The sequence below is a fragment of the Pseudozyma flocculosa genome (assembly GCF_000417875.1).
Source record: "Pseudozyma flocculosa PF-1 unplaced genomic scaffold scaffold00003, whole genome shotgun sequence".
Taxonomy (NCBI): domain Eukaryota; kingdom Fungi; phylum Basidiomycota; class Ustilaginomycetes; order Ustilaginales; family Ustilaginaceae; genus Pseudozyma; species Pseudozyma flocculosa.
Genome location: NW_006920871.1, coordinates 1,105,436 through 1,123,980, shown reverse-complemented (window position 1 = coordinate 1,123,980; position 18,545 = coordinate 1,105,436). Strand labels below are relative to the sequence as shown.

The following is an 18,545-nucleotide window of genomic DNA, read 5'->3' as shown; positions in this document are numbered from 1 at the left end:
ATGCGCTTTTCCAAGCTCTTTGACTGGACCACTGCCTCGGACGGCTTGCCGTTCCCCAACACCAGCCCGACGCCGTCGACTCCTGACTTCGTCATCGGTCTTGGCGACCCTTTCCGCGAGGCCTTCAACGCGGACCTGGTCGTCCCTGGTGCCTTCGTCCCCTCCACCCCGCCTACGCTCGACCGCCGCTCATCGGCAGACGAAGCTCCCAGCGATACCCGCAGCCCTTTGCCCGGTCCCTCGACCGCGCCTGCTGTCGGCAGCGGCGCTCCTATCGGTCGCGACGCCACCGTCGACACCTGCATTGATCCGCCCAACCCCTCGGCCGCGCCTGCTGTCGGCAGCGGCGCTCCTATGGGTCACGACGCCACCGTCGACACCTGCATTGATCCGCCCAACCCCTCGGCCGCGCCTGCTGTCGGCAGCGGCGCTCCTATGGGTCACGACGCCACCGTCGACACCAGCATTGATCCGCCCAACCCCTCGGCCGCGCCTGCCCCCGACCGCCGCTCTTTGGTCCAACAGGGCGGCGCTCATCGCGATGGCCCAAACGACGCCAACAGCAACGCCGCGGGCGGTACGGCCATCCCGAGCGCAAGCACTCGCGGCACCCGCCGCCAGCGTGACGACGAGGACGAAGAGGACCAGCGCCCGGCACAGCGCCGCCGCATCGGCGACCGTCCGCAGCTCACGGAGATCACCAACGAGCTGCACGACCTCCGCGCAACCTTTCACCGCATGCAAGACAGGGTCGTTGTCGTGGAGGACAGAGTCGACCGCGTCGAGGGCCGCACCGACCAGCTCGAGACTCAAGTCGAGGAGCAGGCCAGCGCCGTCGTTGTCAACTCGCGGGCTGTCATGCTGCTGACGGAACGATTCTTCAACGTGCGAATTGATCCGAGCGGGGCCATGATCCCCCTGACCCCCGGCGCCGGCGTCTCCTTCAACGTTCCCGTCGCCGCCCGCGCTGCAGCCCCGGTCGCCATCCCCGCCGGAGCCCCTGCCCCTGATTCCGTCGCCGGCCCCTCCAACCGCCGTCGCCGGTCTCGACTTCGAGCGAGGAACCAGCTCATCCCGCTCGGCGAGCAGGTCTGCTGGCTCTTCCAGAGCGGCGACTGCCAGGGGTGCGAGCGCCTTCACGAGTGCAATAAGTGCTCTGGCAACCACCCTGGCGGCCGATGCGGCCGTTGAAAGGGTGAGTACACGTGGACCGAAGCCGTGCGTTGCCACTGTAGCCGGCTGACCAGGCGCCTCTCATCCTCCTCTCTTCAGGTGGCCCCGCATTGGTTGCATGGGTCTCATCGATTCGCATTCGTCGTATTGGTCGTCCCTTCGGCAGCAACCCCCTCCGATTCGAGCCCCTTCGACCTCATCGACACAATACTGTATTCTACCGGTTTCGCCGTGGACCATCGAGCGCCGCATTGGGCGCCGTCGGGCCTGGCGCGCCTCTACCCCGTCCCGGTCCCCCATATTCCCCGCCTCGGTCCGTCGAGCGCCGCATTGGGCGCTGTCGGACCAGGAAAGCCTCTCTAACATCCCTCTCCCTTCGTCGCTCCTCTCTCCAGGGCAGCCGTTGGGCAGACGCAATCATTCTATTACCCACACCATCACGTCTGTGCCGACAAGCTCTTGGTCCTTCCCCAGCCAGATCGCCGCAGCCATATAACCGCATGGCGCAGCCCGACCCTGCCTGACAGCATCAAAACTTCGAAGCAGATCGGTTGTGATCGTTGCGGGGCAAAAGCGGGACGATGTGCGGCGCAGTGGAACGGAGGCCGCGTGTGCGCCCACTTGCAGGCGGCCGCGGTGCCATTTGTCCCCGTCTCTCACACCACCACCGTGCTTGCTCGAACGTCCGCCCGCCCGTCCATCCATCCTGCCCGCCGCTTTCTGTTCATCCATGCATCCACCACCCCGGTCGCCTACTTGGACGCCGCACTACGCAGCTCTGGCCTTCCGTGGCCAAAGCACGCACGCCTGGCTTGCTCGAACAGCCTCTCGAGGCCAAACGCTTCGCTTGCTGCTCGGTGGGTCATTGTACTGGGTCGCTTTTTGCCGACATCGTTCGTGGACTATCGACGGAGGCTTTAGAGTGCGGCTGGACGTGGTGGCCTGCGTCCCTGCCTTGACGGCGTCACCCGGGCCCCTTGCTGATGTGCTGCTCCCTGTTCCCCTTTCCTTTGCGCCTCGCCGGCCAGCCACCTTACGTGCCAAATCTGCTGCTGCTCTATGCCGCGGTGGTCGTACCAACATCTTTCCAGCTGCCACTCGTAATACCGCTTCCACTGCCGCCCGCACCTGCAGCGATCCTGGCAGCTCCGACCTGCAGAGGGCTGTCATAAGCCTCAGGAGCCAAGTCGTGGTAAGCAGACTCCAACTTGTGCTCGACCCTAGGTGCCTCGGTGGGATGCGCCGCCTCTCAGCCCAAGCTGGCCATTGAGCGCTCAATACCCGTCTTCAACAGCTGCGATTCGGAGATTCGGCACCGCCAGAACTCGTCGATGGAGAGGACTGCTGCGTTGATGTCGCGGAAGAAGATGTCGAGCAGGACCGACGGGGCTTGAAACGAAGGCAGGCTCCACATCAGCCGCTGCAAGACGCCGGTCTCTAGACCGTCCTCTTGGATCAGGCGGAGGAAGTGGACGGCGGGCGAGTAGCCCTTGAAGGCCGAGGTGAGCTCGATGTCCTCGGTGCCGACCCGGATGCGAAGCGGTGTCGATGTGGCCGATACCACTGGCGGATTGCTCTTGTGCCGTTTGGCGCGAGTCAGGTGGACTGAGTGCGCGGGGGCGGGGGGGATCGGTGGAATGGTGGATGTGGCGTCGCCCGCAAGGCGAGGGTGAGGGGCAAGAGGGCGGCCGTCGAGAGCGGACCGAAGGTCGAGGTAGGCATGGGGCGCGGAAGGGTTTACAATGCTCGTCGAGCGCTGCGACGCTAGAGCCGGGGCGAGGCTGAGATTAGGGCGCTCGTCGTCATGCCTCTTGCGAGATGGACCGTGGTCGGGCGCGGGCGGAGAGTCGGACTGGCCAAGTTGGTGGCGTGCTACTACAAGCTTTGCGAGGATGGCTTCGAGCTTCCTCACACGCTCCTGCGTATCTGCCTCGCCATCGCCTGGCGGGTGGCAGGCGTGTTATACTCCACGTTCGCTGCAGAAGCCGCAGGAGTGGCTCTGTCGCACCTGTGCTTGCGCCTGGAGCACTGAGTGCAGCTGTAGCGCAGTCGCTTCCGGCGTTTGCGCTGACCGAGGAGCGCCTTTGCCTCTGCCTCGATGTCGGAGCGGAGGCGGGGTCCTCGTGGAGGCTATAGTCCCGGCCGCAGACCGAATGATGGCGGGACAAGGAAGGGGCGGGACCCGGGCGGGCCGAGCAGGGACAAGGGGGTTGGGTAGCTATGGTGGGGTCAGGAGGACACGTTGGCGCGATGCTCTGCGGAGCTGTGGTGGGCCGTCATTGTGTGCGGTCCGCGACGGCAAGTGGGGACAGGAAGGAGGGAGTGACAGGGGTGGCGACGACGGCGGTGGTGTCGGTGATGATGGGTGGGGAAAGGGAAAGAAAGAGGGAGAGGGTGAGAACAGAGGGGGTCAAGGCTGGCCAAAGACGAGAAGGTCCGGGGGCCCAGCTTCGGATCGGACCCGCGCCATCGGGACGGCTCCCGATGCGGGCGTGTGCGTGCAGCCAGCGAGCCAGGGCGGGCCAGCCGGCAGCGGGCTGACCCGGCGTGGAGGTGGAGGCAGCCCGTTGGGCCAGGGCCAGGCGCAGAGACGGAAGCACCGAAGCCAACGACGGAGATGCCGCGGCCCTCTGCCTGGGATCGGCGGATGGCCCGGCTGCGCTCCTCTCCTCCGCTCTCCTCCGCTCTCCTCCGCTCTCCTCCGCTCTCCTCTCACCCTGCCTTGCCGTGCCACGCCATGCCATGCCTTAGCCTGGCCCATCTCGCTTCGCCTCCCTCGATCTCTCTATCTCTCTCTCTCCTCTCGCGGCATGCTAGGCTGGTGGACCCGGCCTACTGGCCAGGCGCTGTCGTTCGACATCATCCTGGCTGCGGGCCGCTGTCCGCTGTCTGTCCGGGCGGCCTCGTCTCGTTTATATCCCTCGCTCCCATCCACGCCAAAGTCCAACCCTCTCTCCCGGCCCCAACTACTGCTGCCACCACCTTGACTGCACGCCGCCAAACCACCATCCTCTGCACCTCGTACATCCCCGTCTCGCTGCCACCACCATGTCGTTTCCCAAGTCGTGCAAGGCCGCCGTCTTCACCGAGGCCAACAAGCCCCTCACCGTCAAGGACGTCGACCTCAGCCCACCCAAAAAGGGCGAGATCCTGATCAAGGTCGAGGCCTGCGGCGTATGCCACTCGGACTCATTTGCCGGACAGGGCATGATGGGCGGCCTGTGAGTCGCCGACGCAGTCGCCCTCGCCCTCGCGGTCGCCGCCGCCCTTGCTCCTCTCCTCGTGTCACTGACATCCCCGAGCCGCTTCGCTCCGTCCCTGCTGCCCGCTCGCCCCCCGCACAGCCCCCGCATCCCCGGACACGAGATCATCGGCCGCATCGTCGCCGTCGGCCCAGAGGAGGACAGGTGGAAGGAGGGCAACCGCGTCGGAGGCGCATGGCACGGTGGCCAGGACAACACCTGCCGCAGCTGCCGATCCGGCTACTTCCAGATGTGCGACAACGCCCAGGTCAACGGCATCACTCGCGACGGCGGCTGTAAGTGCCAGCAGGGCGGTGCCTGTGCACAGGACCATCTCTTGTGGCACGATGGACCCGCTGACCCGAACCGCTCGCCCTCGTCGCTCCGTACCTTCCCCGTTCCCCACCTCTCCTGCCGCATGCCACGTCGCGCCTCGCAGACGCCGAGTACTGCATCCTCAACTCGGTTTCGGCGGTCCGCATCGACTCCGAGGCGCCCGCCTCGCAGCTGGCCCCGCTCATGTGCGCCGGCGTGACGGTGTACAACGGCATCCGGCAGCTCCGCATCACGCCCGGCGAGGTCGTGGCCATCCAGGGCCTCGGCGGTCTCGGCCACCTCGCCGTCCAGTACTCGCGCGCCATGGGCTACCGCACCGTCGCCCTGTCGCGCGGCAGCGACAAGAAGGACTTTGCCATGAACCTCGGCGCGACCGACTACATCGACACGGAAAAGGAGGATCCCGTCGAGGTGCTCAACAAGATGGGCGGCGCCGCCCTGGTTGTCGCCACCGCCCCCAACCCCAAGGTCATTTCGCCCCTCGTCGCTGGCTGCAAGGCCATGGGCAAGTTGCTCCTCCTCACCCGTGAGTTGGGCGACGACGCTGCGCCCAGTATCCAGAGGCGTTTTCCCGAACCGTCGACGCTGACCTGATGCCCGTCCTGATTCTCTCCGAAACAGCCGTCGGAGACGTGCCCTTCAACTCGATCGCCATGATCACCAAGGGCATCTCGGTCCACGGCTGGCCCTCGGGCCACGCCCAGGACACCGAAGACACGGTCGCCTTTTCGGAGCGCTTCGGCATCAAGTGCATGGTCGAGGAGTTCCCGCTGGACAAAGCGCAGGAGGCCTACCAGCACATGATGGACAACAAGGCCCGCTTCCGCGCCGTCCTCACCATGCAGTAGACTCGAAGATGGGCGGGCCCGCCGTTTCGGCACGGCCCACCTTGCAACAATGAGATCCCGCGGCCTTTTGCGAGCCCGACATTGTTTGAGAGTCTGCTTTGTCTCGTCGCCCGGACCGTTCTGACCGAGAGCCGGGTTGCTGCAGCTCGAGATGTACGCCCACAGAGGGCCCGCTCGGACCCCCGTCTCATCTTGACTGACTCCCTCAACCAGCGACCGTCTCGCTCCGCTTCGTCTCCTCTCCATCGTTAGCACCACCATCTCTGCCTTGGTCCGCACACTCGACTGAGATCCCGCCGCGATCCTTCTTCCGAATTTGGCCACGCAACAGCGGTCGACTGTCGCCACGTCTCGCTCGCAACTGCCAGCTCGATGCCTTCGAACGCCAAGTCCGCTGTCTGTCCCGACTTCATCGAGTTCCAATCCCGCCCTACCGCTCGTTGCTCGCCAACAGCCGTCGATGCTCCTCCCACTACGAGCTGTACTGTCGCCACGCTTCCGCTCGCCACCGAAGCGCTGACGTTGCTCCCCGCTACACTGCGTCGAGCTCGCGCCTACCGCGAGATGCCATCTCGACGTTCATCGACCGACTCGAATTGCAGCGAAGCTCGACTTGTCGTGAGCACGCCTGAGCTTCGACCTCTCTTCTCTGGCCGTCCTGCCGCCAGTCGAGACCTTCGTGGACACGCATTCGGGTCTCCGTCACCGAGTGACGCTCTGTTTGTCGAGTCTGACCGACATGAGGCTCAGCTTGAGCTGCTATATCTCGCCATCGCCAGCAGAGAGCGATAGCGAGCTCTGGCCTCAGTTCTAGATGATGGGGAAGGCGAGCGGAAGGCGAGCGGGCGAGCACGGAAATTCGGCCTGCTCCAGGCGAGCTGGGCACGGCGTCCAGCTCGGACGGGGGCCTGGTCGACCGAGGCTGCCGTTCCACCACCGCCGCCGCCGCCACTGACACACCACTTCCGTCACCGTTACCACCGAGCCAACCACCATTGCCACCAACCAACACCAACCAACACCAACCAACGCTCATCGTCAGCACCCTCGACGTCCCACCATGCCCTACTGGCTTCGCGGCGACGCGCGGCTGCCTGAGCTCGCATCCTGCTCCTTCACCATCTCGCCTCCCGACCTCGTGAGGCTGACCAGCCCCTCGTCGGACGTGCACCTGCACACCTCCGGACACGACACAGCTATGGAGCCCGACCCATACTCTACATGGATGTGCATCGCTCGCTCCGAGGACTTCTGCGTCCACCTTTCGCAGGAACACGAGCGGCTCCTCGCCCATGATCTCATCGGCGCGTCCCTCGCGACGATGCTGAACCTCAGCTCCGACGCTCGTGCGCTCGCATCTCTCGGCCTCGCAGCAGCACGTGAAACGCCGAGCGACGCCAGCATCACGGCCGCTCAGCTCGTAGAGGCGCTGCAAACGATCAATTGCCCTTCGATCAGGATCCGTGCGAAGGGCCGCGACGAGATCGAACGAACCCTGGCCGGCTCGAGCGTTCTGGAGCGTCGTGACCTGGTCTGGTTCTTCCGCGCCGAGGTCATCACGAGGGGAATCACGCTGCTGCGAGGGCCTCGCAATAGCTTTGTCCACACGTTTCCGTGCCTGGGCCAGCTTGGAGCTGGCTTTGGGATGGTCCTCGTCCCGTTGCCGGCCCGGGCCGATGGGATCCACTCCGTACGCATCTCCACCACCCTCACAGACGTCCTTTCCTGCCTCGAGGGAGCCATCGGAAGGTTCTGGTGCCCAATCGAGGACGAGATGAGCTACAACGGTGCCATCGCCATGGCCATGGCATGGCAGGCCCGAATCGCTCGTCGTTCGGCCTGCGACCTGTACGGAGCAGCCGTCGAGGTCAGCGTAAGTGCAGGGACGGAGGACGAGGCCAGAGAGGCCCTCCGACAATCCGACCTGCTGCGTTGGTCGCATCTCCTCCAAGGTCGGGTGACTGGAGCCGTCATCGAAACGCGCACGATCAGCAAGGACGCCTACCTCCGGCACCTCGAGCGAGCATTTTCCGTGGCACGACGAAGGCGCAGGCAGATGTCGAGGTTCAACGAGGCGATGGCCACACGTAACATCATGCGCCTCGGTTTCGAGCTGGGTTACTTGGGGCAGCTCGATCGTCGAACAGCTCTGGAGGGATCGGCTCCTCCTTCAGTGTAACGAGCGAAGCGTGCTTTGTCCTTTGTATTCACGATTTTCACCGAACTCGATCCACGGCTCTTTCCTCGTGACGGCAAGCTTTAACGACTAGCAGGGTCTGAGAGTCTCAAGAGGAGCCTGAATCTATCCGGACGATGACAGCGTCGTCTGGCGTCGCGCTGGCGACGCAGCGGCTCGATTCCGCGTCGCATCGACACCCATACGCTTCGAGACTGGCAGATGGAGCGGAGTGCAGTCGATAGCAGAGCCTCGAAAGTGTGAGCTGGCTTCATCTCGGGCGAGTCGGGCAAAGTGGTGGGCAGCGCTGCAGGTGCTCGGACTGCCCGAGCAGGCGGCAGGGAAAAAGAAGAGAAAAAAAAAGAAGAGCTGGAGGGCGCGGGGCGCGGCCAGGCAGGCCTGACGAGACGGCCAGGCGGGCAAGGACGGCTCGGGTGGCGGGTGAGACGACTTGCCGTTGCACCACCACCATCCTTCCATCCCCTCTTCGTCGCCACCACCACCACCGCCGCCGCCTCCACCGCCTCCACCGCCTCCACCGACGTCGCCACCGTCGCCATCGCGCTCGTCCACTTGCTCAGCTGCACCTCCGCTTTACCCTCACCGCCTCGCTCCGCTCAGCTGTAGCACCATGGACCTCGTCGAACCCTTGCTCTGCGCCTTTACAGCACCCTCGTCTCGTCTCCTCGAACAGCCCGTGGCGTGTCAGGCCGTCTACCTCGATCCTAGCGACGAATTTCGGTTCGTTGACCTTCACGAGTTCAGCTCTTGGACGTTGATCGGATGTCGTGGCTGCGCTCACTTCAGCATCCCGCCCGAGTTCAAGCAGCCCCTGTACGACAACCTCACTGCCGGCCCTCTCAAGCTGCAGCTGCAGCTTTTCACAGCCGCAACGTCATTCGCCTGGGTCGGGCACCCCGACGACGACGTCAGGACATCAGCCGGGCTCAGCGCGCTCGGCCTTGTCAGGGCTCTTGAGGAGATTGGCTGCCACACGATGAGGTTCCATGTCTTGTGGGACAAGCTCTCCACTTTGCTCGACCTGCACGAGCTTAACCCTGCCGACCCAGTCTGGGCCTTCAGCCTGAGGATGCTCGCACGAGGAATCACGCTACTTCGAGGCCCCACCGACAGCGCAGCGCTCACTTTCGCAAGTCTCGGTAGTCTTGGCGGCGGCTTTGGCGCGGTCGATATCCCGATGTCGGCTTGCGGGAATGGCCTGTGCCGCATCCGCGTCGTCCAGCCGCTCGTGCGCGAGCTCGGCGAGTTCGAGTCGGACATCGGGCCGGTGTGGTACGTGGAGGATTGCAGAGAGCTCGTTGAAGAAGCGCTGCATAGAGCCTCTGCCTGGCGGGACTGCATCACCGATCATGTTTCCCCTTGCAGCATCTACGGGGCCTCTGTCGAGCTCTACGTCAGAGCCTCGACGCTGGAAGGCGCCAAGCAGCTGCTTGCAGCGTCAGACGCGCTCAACTGGCTCCGTCTCATCCAAGGTCGGCCCACTGGCATTCCCCTCGAGATACGTCAAATCAGCAAGAACGCCTACGCCGCCCATATTGACGCCGTCACCACTGAGATCTGGGAGCAACTCGCCGGCATGGCTGACATCAGCAGGGACGAGGCGGAGCGCACCACGATGCGCCTCTACCGGGAGCTGGGCGTCGTCGATCCCTACGCGTACCCGCACGGCATCGACGCCTTTGACTTCCTCCGCGCTGCGCCGTGAGCCTGTTCGAAGCGCCAGCTTCACCGGTCTTGCGGCCGGTAGCAAGTCATAATCGCGCGCGTCAAGCACGAGGCCGACCGACAACGTCGAAGCAGCCTGCGTTGCACTGACCGGCTGCTACTCCGTCGCAACAAGCCGATGAGCGATCTGCAGTCAAGACGGGCCTGAACGCCGCCGCCGAGGGGGAATGGCGTCGGGACCAGCCTCCAGGACAAGTCCTCTGCATCCAGCCCAGCCGCGACCGACCCCTCTTCCAGCCGATCACGAGACCTCGACGAGCGAAGCATCGACCCCTCGCTTCCCGACAACCGCTACGAAGGATCGTTCCGTGCCGCTTGCCTCACGATACGCGCTCGTGCTCCAGGCGCTTCGCAGACACGGGCCAGGCTCGCCAGCTGAAGTCGCCCGTCGCCTCGCCTCTTGAGCTGGGCCACGGCGTTTCGACGCGCTGCTCCGCCGCCGCGTATCGACGATGTTCGACATGCCGCCCTGCCTTTCTTGACGCGACGGCTTTCGACGTGCTGCTCTGTGCCTCCTGCATGGCGACTTCCGACGTGCACATCTGATCTTCAGGCACGTCGCCCGGCCTTGATCTGTCCCGATGCCACGGCTCGCCGCTCATTGACTCGGTCTTGCGTCGGAGTACGCCTCGATCCTGGGTGTCGCTGCCCCTCGCGCTCCCCGCTCCTCTCCAGAACAGCATCGCTTGCAAGAGACCCGACTCCACCGCTCACCTTTCCGTCTCGCATGCCACCAAGCGGCGTGGGGCTCGCCGGCGGTCAACAAGAGCTGCGTGTCGGACCTCCGCGAGCGCGACTCTAGCTGTTCTAGGCCTCCAAGCATCGTCGCAACCTCGTTGTCTTTGCCAGCCGGACAGGCTCCTTGCCATGCTTGCTCGTGATTGGAATGCTTCGGAGAGCATCGTGATCGCACAGTCTTCCGGCCCCGACCAGTCGTAGCGCCACTTCATTCCCGCCGTGCCTCTCCTCCTTCCCACGCATTCCGAGTGCCCTTTGCGCTCCGGCCCTGGCAAACCGTGCTTGTCGGCGTGGCTTGTACGCCCTGAGCACAGCGGGCCAATCTCACCTTGGCCCTTTGGCCCCTGTTTCAGTGCCACAGCTAGGTGAGCGTTCTCAGAGGTAATGGCGAGAAGTACGAGCGATGAGGTGCACGAGGCAACCTGTTGGCGATTCTGGCCTGCGTCATAGTTCCTGAAGCGCCTGCGAGCTGCCTGTGATCACGGTCCCGCGCGTGTGCTTTTGGCCGCCAGCCAGCGGTAGATCAGCTGGGAAGCGAAGAGAAAGCCGAGCGGAAAGGCTGACAAACTCCTCGTCACGGAGCGGAAAGCCAAGTCGCGGGCGCAAGGACCCGAGCACAAATGAGCAGAGGCAGGGCGAGGTGAACCGCTTTGAGCGTCTCGTTTGACCACCACCATCGCCATCCCCGTGACTGCCATCGCCACCACTCCCACACCTTTGCACCCCTCACATCGCCAAACCTATCGGGCATCTGCAAAGTCCCATTCACACCTTGCGCCTTTCGCCCCTCCACCGTAACCAGCCGTTGTCGCATTAGCGCGCTCTCTACTGCCACCGTACCGTGCTCGGCGCCATGGTCCTGCTCGAATACGATTTCTGCGCCTCCACCGTCTCGCCCGCCAATCTCCTGAAGGTGCTCAAGCCGAGAGACTGGTTCTGCCTTGTCGAGAGGGCACCCCGACCCTCCCGCGATCTCGAGCATTACGCGTCATGGCAACGCATTGCCCAAAGCGACTGCTTCAGCATTTCAATCGCCCCCGGTATCAAGCAGCCGCTCCTGGATGCGCTCGCTGCGATCCAACGAGGGCTGTCTTCGCAGCATGAGCGGCTTATGTCCACGGCGGACGGTTCCAGCTCGGGAGGAGTAGCCCTATGGCAGCCTCAAGCGGTGCGCCCCAGCATTCAGCACCTTGTTGCCGCTCTGGAGAGCATCAAGTGCACAGCAGTGAGACTCCAGGCGTTGGTCTCATTCCACACGCAGTCAAAGGAGGACTTGGCGCGTCTGGATGTTTGCGATCGTCTCGACACCATCTGGGTCTTCCGCATATACGTCCTTACGCGGGAAATCACGCTGGTACGATCCGGCCCCGACACCCCGGCGCAAACGCTTCCGAGCCTTGGAGCCTTCGGTCGAGGATTTGGGCTGGTGGATCTGCCATTGTCGTCGAGGAGCGACGGCGTCTATCGCCTGCGCATTACCCAGGGCCTCAGTGACGTCCTTGCTTATCGAGAAGTCGAGTCAGGATCCGCAATCCTGATCGAAAGGATCGACAGCGAATGCCTCTTTGACACTGCCATTCGAAGAGCCATAAACTGGCAGGAAGAGCTCGAAGATAACCTGCCTTGTAAGCTCTCACGGACCATCATAGAGGCTTACGTGGAAGCGAAGACGGAGGACGAAGCAAGGGACGCTCTTGCGGCCTCGCGGCTGCTCAATTGGCCACGCCTCATCCAGGGACAAGAAACCGGCGTCCCTCTCGAGGTGTGCACAGTGCATCCGACTGCCTACCGTGCGCATTTCGGTCAAGCTCTGGCCACGGCTCTGGGAGCTCAAAGGCAAATGGGACGGTTCGACAACGCCGAGGCGACCCGCATTCTCTTGCAACTCTACGAAGAAATAGGCTACGTTGACCCATACAAATTCCCGTCGAAAGCGAACCTGTTGGCGTCCAGGAACGCCTGATGGCCCGCGGAGACCAGGAAAGGAGGATGCGCCCTCAACAGCGATCAGATCCTGTTCTGTGCCGTGACCTTATGAGATCGGGATCCGCGTCTTCAATCATGGCCAGACCGCATCCAAGCGCCTTTTCCTTTCCCGAATCAGCATAGCAGGCAGAATCAAGGCTTGTGCGAAGGCTGCGTACCTGTGGGTGGCGCTAGTGGGAAGCTGTGTAGTGCTACTGTCCGCCAGATCGCCCGCCTACCGACCCCGGCCCACCTCGCACCTGCGCCCCTGGCCCGACCCAGTTACGATTGAGGCCCTGCCTGGCAAATCACCCCGATTCGGCAAGCGTCCAGAGATCCAGGCCGATCTGGGGCCCAAGGCTTGGTTGACAAGTGCGGCTCCGAGTCCTGTGCTCTACCTCCCTGCAGCGGTGAGGCTTGTCGTGCCCGCCGGCGAGGGCACGCGCGGGCAGCCATGTCCAAACGCAGCACCCGAAACGGCATTTTGCCGCACCACCACCAACTCCATCGTCTCGCGACCTCCTCCCCACCAGCCGTGCATCGCTCTTCGGACCCCTCCCCGGACCATCAATTTGCAATGGTACTCCATCGTCTCCATTTCCAAGCCATCAGCGCGTCGCCAGAGCACCTCCTCTCCACCGAGGGCTCGAGCGCCAGCGTCGACCTGGTCGGCGACAGCCGGCCGTACGTCTACCCGGACCTCGACGCTTTTCTGGATTGGGTCACAGTCGGATTCTGCGAGCGACATGATAGCAACAGCCTTATCCTCGTTCCACGCGCTTTCAAGGAGCCCCTCTTCCACAAGCTCGTCGCGCTCCGTCACCCTTCGTCTCGCTCGGTCGAAATGCCCACCATCGAGAGCGAGCATGCCCAAAAGCGACCTTGCGTGACTGTGCTGGAGGTCGTCTACGGACTGCAAAAGGTCGGCTGCACGCACATCAGGATCGTGGTTCTGGGACCATTGCCTGCTCTCGTCGCCGACATGGCCCATCCGGCCAGAACGGACAACGTCTGGACGTTCCGTGCGCAGGTCTCGACTCGCGGCATTCCGCTTTTCCGGGGAGCAAGCACCGAGGGCCAGACAGTGCCTATGCTGGGTAGCCTCAGTCGCGGCTTCGGGATCTTCACCTTCGCATTGCCCTCTCGAGACGACGGTATCTTCCAGGTCCGCCTCCTGCCGAACCTGGTCGAAAGACTCGGCGGCTACCAGGCAGACTCACACCCTCGTGATTCTTTCCGCCCAGCTCAAGAACTTCCGCGCATAGCGGCGGATGCCTGCCGATACTGGCGTCAGTCACTGCAGCGCCAGCGTGTCTGCAAGCTGTCGGGCGCATCCATCGAGCTTTCCGTCAAGGCGGTCACCCTGCAAGAAGCGCGTGCGGCGGTCAAAAAGTCGGGGCTCATGCAATGGGGCCCGCTGCTGGATGGACAGCTCACCGGTCACAGCGTCGAGTGCATCACGGTGCCCAGGGAACGTTACCTCGCCCACTTTGCCGCTGCAATCGAAAGGGCGGACCGAGCCGCATCCCTTATCGGCGAACACGACGTGCAACAGGCCATTGGCATCCTCGAGCGCCTTCAGCAAGATATCGGCTCGGTCGACGCCAATCGATGGCGGCCGATGGGCGTGCCCAACTACTTCATCTTGATTCTCTCTGGTCGACTGTGACCGCGGCCCTCCCTCGCCGCGTCCTGCCTCGTACTCAGCTCCTCGATTTCGCTCCACGATCAATCCAGAAAGTCATCGTCCCGACCCGGCTCGTCTTCCGTCTGTGCGGCGTTGAACTTGAGCAGTGATCCCGTCTCGCCGGTCGCTCGTTCTTCGCCTCCACGGGACCGAGGCCTCTGTTTCTGCACAGCCATGACTGCATCATCTCAAGAAGACAGCGGGCAGGAACGACTCGCTCTTCTCAACCTCGTCGCCCGTGCTCGACTCGAGCTTAGCTTCGGTCTCGGCGCGCTGCCTGCACACGCGGTATGTCGAACTCCTTCTCGGGCAAGTAGCCATCCCTGACGAGGCGCGCCAGCTTGTCCGCGCCCACAGGTGCCAGCTGCGGGCCGGGAGAGGAACGTGGTTCTGGTCGATCTGGGATGCGGGGCGTGGCGGTGCTTTGCTGAGCTCGCCAGCAGACGGTTGGCTGCGGTGGCGTTTCGAACCTAGCTGGCACCGGTGCTCGATCGTCAGCGTGTCTAGCTTGCCCGCCGACGACGCACGGCCGATGGCGTCGACAGCAAGGCAACAGCGCCGAGAGGTAACGGCATGCATCGGCGTCTTCCAGAAGCTGACAAACGAGGGCCAGTCTGCCGTAGTGGTGGCCCGGTGACCACGGCAGCACGGACAAGTGGGGGTGCACAGTGCTCGGATCCGCCGAACGAGCAGGAGCTCGGCGATGCCGTGGCGAGGCGGTCGTCGAGCGCGCTAGCCTGCTCAAGTGGAAAGAGCGGCGCAGCGGGCTTCAAGGCTCGCTCGCCACCGCACCCAACACTACCACCTCACCACTCGACGTCTCCTCCTTGCCACTCGGTGCCACCTTCCTAACGATCGCTTGCCCCTATCCATTCGCCACCACAGCAGCTCGTACTGCTCCACGTCGCTCGCCCTGTTATCTTGTCTGCCACAGCCAAGCGGCAACAGCCACACCAAGCCCCTCTCCCTGCCGTCGCCCTTCGCATGAAGTATCATCCTCCACAATGAACAAAACAGGTCTCGTCTTCCAAGCCTTCAGCGCCCTCCCCACCTACTTCCTCCGCCTAGAGATCAAGTCCAAGCTTGTCCTTTTCTTCGAGCACTTTCCGGGGCAGAGTCGCCGGTTTGGTTCCGACATCGACCCGTTCGACAGCTGGCTGCACATCGGCGGTCTCAGCGACTTCGACTTCACGAGGATCAGCATTCCCCCCAACTTCAAGCACTCCCTCTTCGGCACGTTGAACTCACCACCCTTCCGCCTCGGCCTCACCGCCAGCGAAAAGGCCTCACCCCTCCTCAGCAACGACCCCAAACCGTACAAGAGCGTCCCGTCGCTCCCCCTGCAAGATTTCGTCGAGGCCCTGCGAAGGGTCGGCTGCAGCCATGTACGGGTCTCTTCGAGGGTGTCACGCTTCGCAGGCAGCCTTCCCATTGACATGACGCACCCAGCCCGCGCGAACAACATCTGGAAGATCAGTCATGGCATTCTCACTCGAGGCATCACCTTGGTCAGGGCCGAGTCGGGCGGCACGGCACACAACGTACCAGGCATGGGCGAGCTCGGGCGTGGCTTTGGGCTGGTCGACATCGTTCTGCCAGCAAGGGCCGACGGCATCTACCACCTCCGTGTCGTCCCGCAGCTGCCGGATGCCCTTAGCTACGCAGAGCCAAACCCTCGCGCATACTGGAACGAGATGGACGAGCGCGACATCTATCTCGAGACTCTGAGCAAAGCGGGGCGGTGGCAGTTCCGAACCGACACGTCCAACTCCGAGTGCACGCTGGCGGGTGTCATCGTCGAGATCTGGGTGCGAGCCGCATCGCTGGACGACGCGGAGAGCGCGATCAAGGCCTCCGGCCTGCGCAACTGGCAGGACCTTACCACCGGCCGACAGACGGGATCCAAGCTCGAGACCCTTCGCATCCGCAAGAACCAGTACATGGAACACTTCTCCGAATCGCTGGACAGGTCGCGGACGGCGACGGCTCAGATGGGCGATTTCGACCGAGAAGAGGCCACTCGCATCATCGAGCGACTCTACGCCGAGATTGGCTACGTCGACCCTTGCAGGTACCCGCCGTCGGGCTTCCCATACTTCACGCTGCTGCCGCTGCCGCCCGAATAGCCGATCGACAGTCACAGGCCGGCGCCATCATCGCAGGCCCACTTCAGGAGACGCCTGTCATTGAGCGTGATCCGTCACAGGCTCGATCCGTTTGGCGGGTGGACGACGGACACAGGATGAGCAGCTGCGGGCCTTATCTCCTGCAATCACAACGCGTCGCCATGCAACAGTCGGCAAGGGGGGAGCAGAGAGAGAGAGACTTCTGAGACGCGCTTTCTCCCGCTGGAGAGTTCGACGGCCTGCCTCGTGGTGGTGTCTGACCGAGCTGTGGCGATCCGAGCGCCGTTGCCTCGGCTACACGTCTCCGCAGTGATGCTTCAGACCTTCCGCGCCAGCCTCGAACTAGACGCCGACGAAGAGCTTAGGTCCGGAGGGGTGGCTCTGCAGCGGGACGATGTAGCTGATGGCCTCGAAGAGGCGCGATAGGATGCGCGTGGCCTCGGCCTTGTCGAATGTCTCCATCGACTCCCACGCGTCGTGTGCCAGGCCGTTGGCCCTGCCCATGTGCCAAAGGTAAGCGTACCTCGAGAAGGTGCGTGTCTCGAGTGGGCAGCCGGTCACCCGACCTTGGACGAGACCGTGCCAGTTGAGCAGCCCCGATGCCGCGATTGCCTGCCTTGCCGACTCTACCGACTCGGCGCGCACAAAGACCTCGACGGCGGCGCCCGACAGTGCGCAGGCTGGCCACCACATCTCGATGTGGTTGAACCACTCGCTGAAGTTGTGCGAGGTCTGTTCAAAGACATCCTTCACCTTGTCGTCGTCCCACGTCTGATCCGGCAGAGCGCCGACGTACGGAATGCCCCGAAGGAAGGTCTGACCCACTCGGACTTGGTAGATGCCGTCCGTTCGGGAGGGCAGGGGGATGTCGACGATGCCGAATCCCTCGCCTAGCGCTCCAAATCCGGGAAAGGTGTGCGCTGCGCCTCCAGGAGCGGCTCTGAGCGCCGTGATTCCTCGAGTGAGGATCTTGGTGCGAAAGATCCAGACGGTATCGCGCTCCACCAGTCGCTCTGGTTGGGGCAAGGGAAGGGCGGGCTCATCGTCGCCCGACGTCGACACCCTCAGCCTGGGGCAGGCAGCCGAGTGCAGCGCTTCGACGAGCTGCTGGGCCGTGATGCGGTCAGAGTGCCAAGAAGACCCGGACTCTGGGCTGTCGGCCCATGACGCGTCGAGGCAGGAGAGCAGCATCGAGTCGGGATGAGGCTTGAAGCGTTCGCCGCGAGGCAGCATGTTGATTGCGTTGCAGAGGGGCTGCTTGAACTCCGTGGGGACGCGGATGCAGTGCCTGTCGATCTCGCCGACATAGACCCACGCATCGTATGGTTCGGCATCGCGCGTGCGAGGATCTTCGGGGTCGAACAGGCCGACGAAGGAGGACGGCTCAACGACACGGACCAGCTCGTCGCTTGAGATCGTGAAGGCGCAGAAATCGAGCTCGATCGTCTGCATGGCTGAAGCAGGGCGGGGTTGAACTCGGTCGAGGGAAAGCTGCGCGAGGATGGAAGCGGTTCAGCGAGGGCCGCAAGATCGAGAAGTGCGTCGCTGGTGCAGCGTGGGTAGCGGCTGGGTGGCAAATGGGCGAGGGTTGCGGAAGGTGGCCTTGGTTGGGGGTCGGGTCCGACAGAGCCTCCCAAAAACCCAGATCGCCTTCCGACCTTGGCGGGGCGGGCAGCAGGCGGGCAGCAGGCGGGCAGCAGGCGGGCAGCAGGCGGGCAAGCTTGTCGCGCGCACTCGCTGGCCGGCTCTCGATGGCTGAACCCACACAAAGAGCCACCCAGACCATCGACTGAACCTCGCAATGCTTCCTGCCGCAGCAATACGCCACCGAAATGGCCAGTCCGGCTCCGCCCGCGCCCGACCACGAGACATCTTGCAACAGGAAGGACGATGAGCGATTCAATCCCAATCTCGACCCAGCCCAAGTCACCCAGTCGACGAGCAGCACCAGCCCTTGCGAGGCCCTAGCCCCAGTCCGCTCTCGACGGCCGCGCCCTTGCTCCCCACCTTGTGTGCGATGCCGCTCCTACCATATCAGCCGCTTCCCCTCACCAAGCCTATCTGCCACTGCCAAGCAGCACAAAATCATCCGCAGATGGCCTCGGCTCCGCGTCCGGGTTGGCACAAGGACATCGAGCTCACCTCGGCCTCCAAAACATTCTCGCCCGCCTTCCACTTCCTCCGCCTCGTCCGGGAGGACGGATAAAAGCATGATGCCGTGCAACGGCTGACGTGGAGCCTGCACTTGTTCCAAGCCTCATCGATTCTGCTCGACATCGTCCGTGAAATCGACGCCGCCGAGGCAGGGATGCGTCGAAGCGCTTGGAAGCCCAGCTCGCAGCCCAGGTCGCCGACTCCTTCTCGTATACGTCCTCCTTGTCTGCGTAGTCGCCGAGGTGCGTCCCGCCGAAGCTTTCACACCTATCCTTCCTTGACCTGCATCGGTGTCGCTCCGTCTCGCTCCTGCACCGGCTGGGGTCGCTGTGCCCGGCCCCTGAGGGCGATCTG

The 18,545-nt window shown here is 63.7% G+C and overlaps 8 protein-coding genes across 8 annotated transcripts; 6 read left to right on the top strand and 2 right to left on the bottom strand.

The window, feature by feature from the left end:
- Nucleotides 1-1,191, top strand: PFL1_01487 (uncharacterized protein; the record flags this gene model as incomplete). Its single annotated transcript, XM_007878989.1, has 1 exon — nucleotides 1-1,191. One exon carries the CDS (start codon nucleotides 1-3, stop codon nucleotides 1,189-1,191), a length of 1,191 nt encoding a protein of 396 aa, XP_007877180.1.
- Nucleotides 1,192-2,422: 1,231 nt separating this feature from the next.
- PFL1_01486 (uncharacterized protein) lies at nucleotides 2,423-2,895 on the bottom strand (the record flags this gene model as incomplete). The annotated part of the gene is made up of 2 exons (XM_007878988.1): nucleotides 2,423-2,778; nucleotides 2,877-2,895. The coding sequence occupies 2 exons, from the start codon at nucleotides 2,893-2,895 to the stop codon at nucleotides 2,423-2,425; spliced, it is 375 nt and encodes a 124-aa protein (XP_007877179.1).
- Nucleotides 2,896-4,221: 1,326 nt separating this feature from the next.
- On the top strand, nucleotides 4,222-5,599 carry PFL1_01485 (uncharacterized protein; the record flags this gene model as incomplete). The annotated part of the gene is made up of 4 exons (XM_007878987.1): nucleotides 4,222-4,394; nucleotides 4,518-4,711; nucleotides 4,855-5,277; nucleotides 5,373-5,599. 4 exons carry the CDS (start codon nucleotides 4,222-4,224, stop codon nucleotides 5,597-5,599), a joined length of 1,017 nt encoding a protein of 338 aa, XP_007877178.1.
- Nucleotides 5,600-6,659: 1,060 nt separating this feature from the next.
- Nucleotides 6,660-7,690, top strand: PFL1_01484 (uncharacterized protein; the record flags this gene model as incomplete). The annotated part of the gene is made up of 2 exons (XM_007878986.1): nucleotides 6,660-7,472; nucleotides 7,646-7,690. 2 exons carry the CDS (start codon nucleotides 6,660-6,662, stop codon nucleotides 7,688-7,690), a joined length of 858 nt encoding a protein of 285 aa, XP_007877177.1.
- Nucleotides 7,691-8,406: 716 nt separating this feature from the next.
- On the top strand, nucleotides 8,407-9,501 carry PFL1_01483 (uncharacterized protein; the record flags this gene model as incomplete). Its single annotated transcript, XM_007878985.1, has 2 exons — nucleotides 8,407-9,068; nucleotides 9,162-9,501. The coding sequence occupies 2 exons, from the start codon at nucleotides 8,407-8,409 to the stop codon at nucleotides 9,499-9,501; spliced, it is 1,002 nt and encodes a 333-aa protein (XP_007877176.1).
- Nucleotides 9,502-12,801: 3,300 nt separating this feature from the next.
- PFL1_01482 (uncharacterized protein) lies at nucleotides 12,802-13,893 on the top strand (the record flags this gene model as incomplete). The annotated part of the gene is made up of 1 exon (XM_007878984.1): nucleotides 12,802-13,893. One exon carries the CDS (start codon nucleotides 12,802-12,804, stop codon nucleotides 13,891-13,893), a length of 1,092 nt encoding a protein of 363 aa, XP_007877175.1.
- A 1,022-nt stretch (nucleotides 13,894-14,915) lies between these two features.
- Nucleotides 14,916-16,037, top strand: PFL1_01481 (uncharacterized protein; the record flags this gene model as incomplete). Its single annotated transcript, XM_007878983.1, has 1 exon — nucleotides 14,916-16,037. One exon carries the CDS (start codon nucleotides 14,916-14,918, stop codon nucleotides 16,035-16,037), a length of 1,122 nt encoding a protein of 373 aa, XP_007877174.1.
- A 342-nt stretch (nucleotides 16,038-16,379) lies between these two features.
- PFL1_01480 (uncharacterized protein) lies at nucleotides 16,380-17,489 on the bottom strand (the record flags this gene model as incomplete). The annotated part of the gene is made up of 1 exon (XM_007878982.1): nucleotides 16,380-17,489. One exon carries the CDS (start codon nucleotides 17,487-17,489, stop codon nucleotides 16,380-16,382), a length of 1,110 nt encoding a protein of 369 aa, XP_007877173.1.
- Between the last annotated feature and the right edge of the window lie 1,056 nt (nucleotides 17,490-18,545).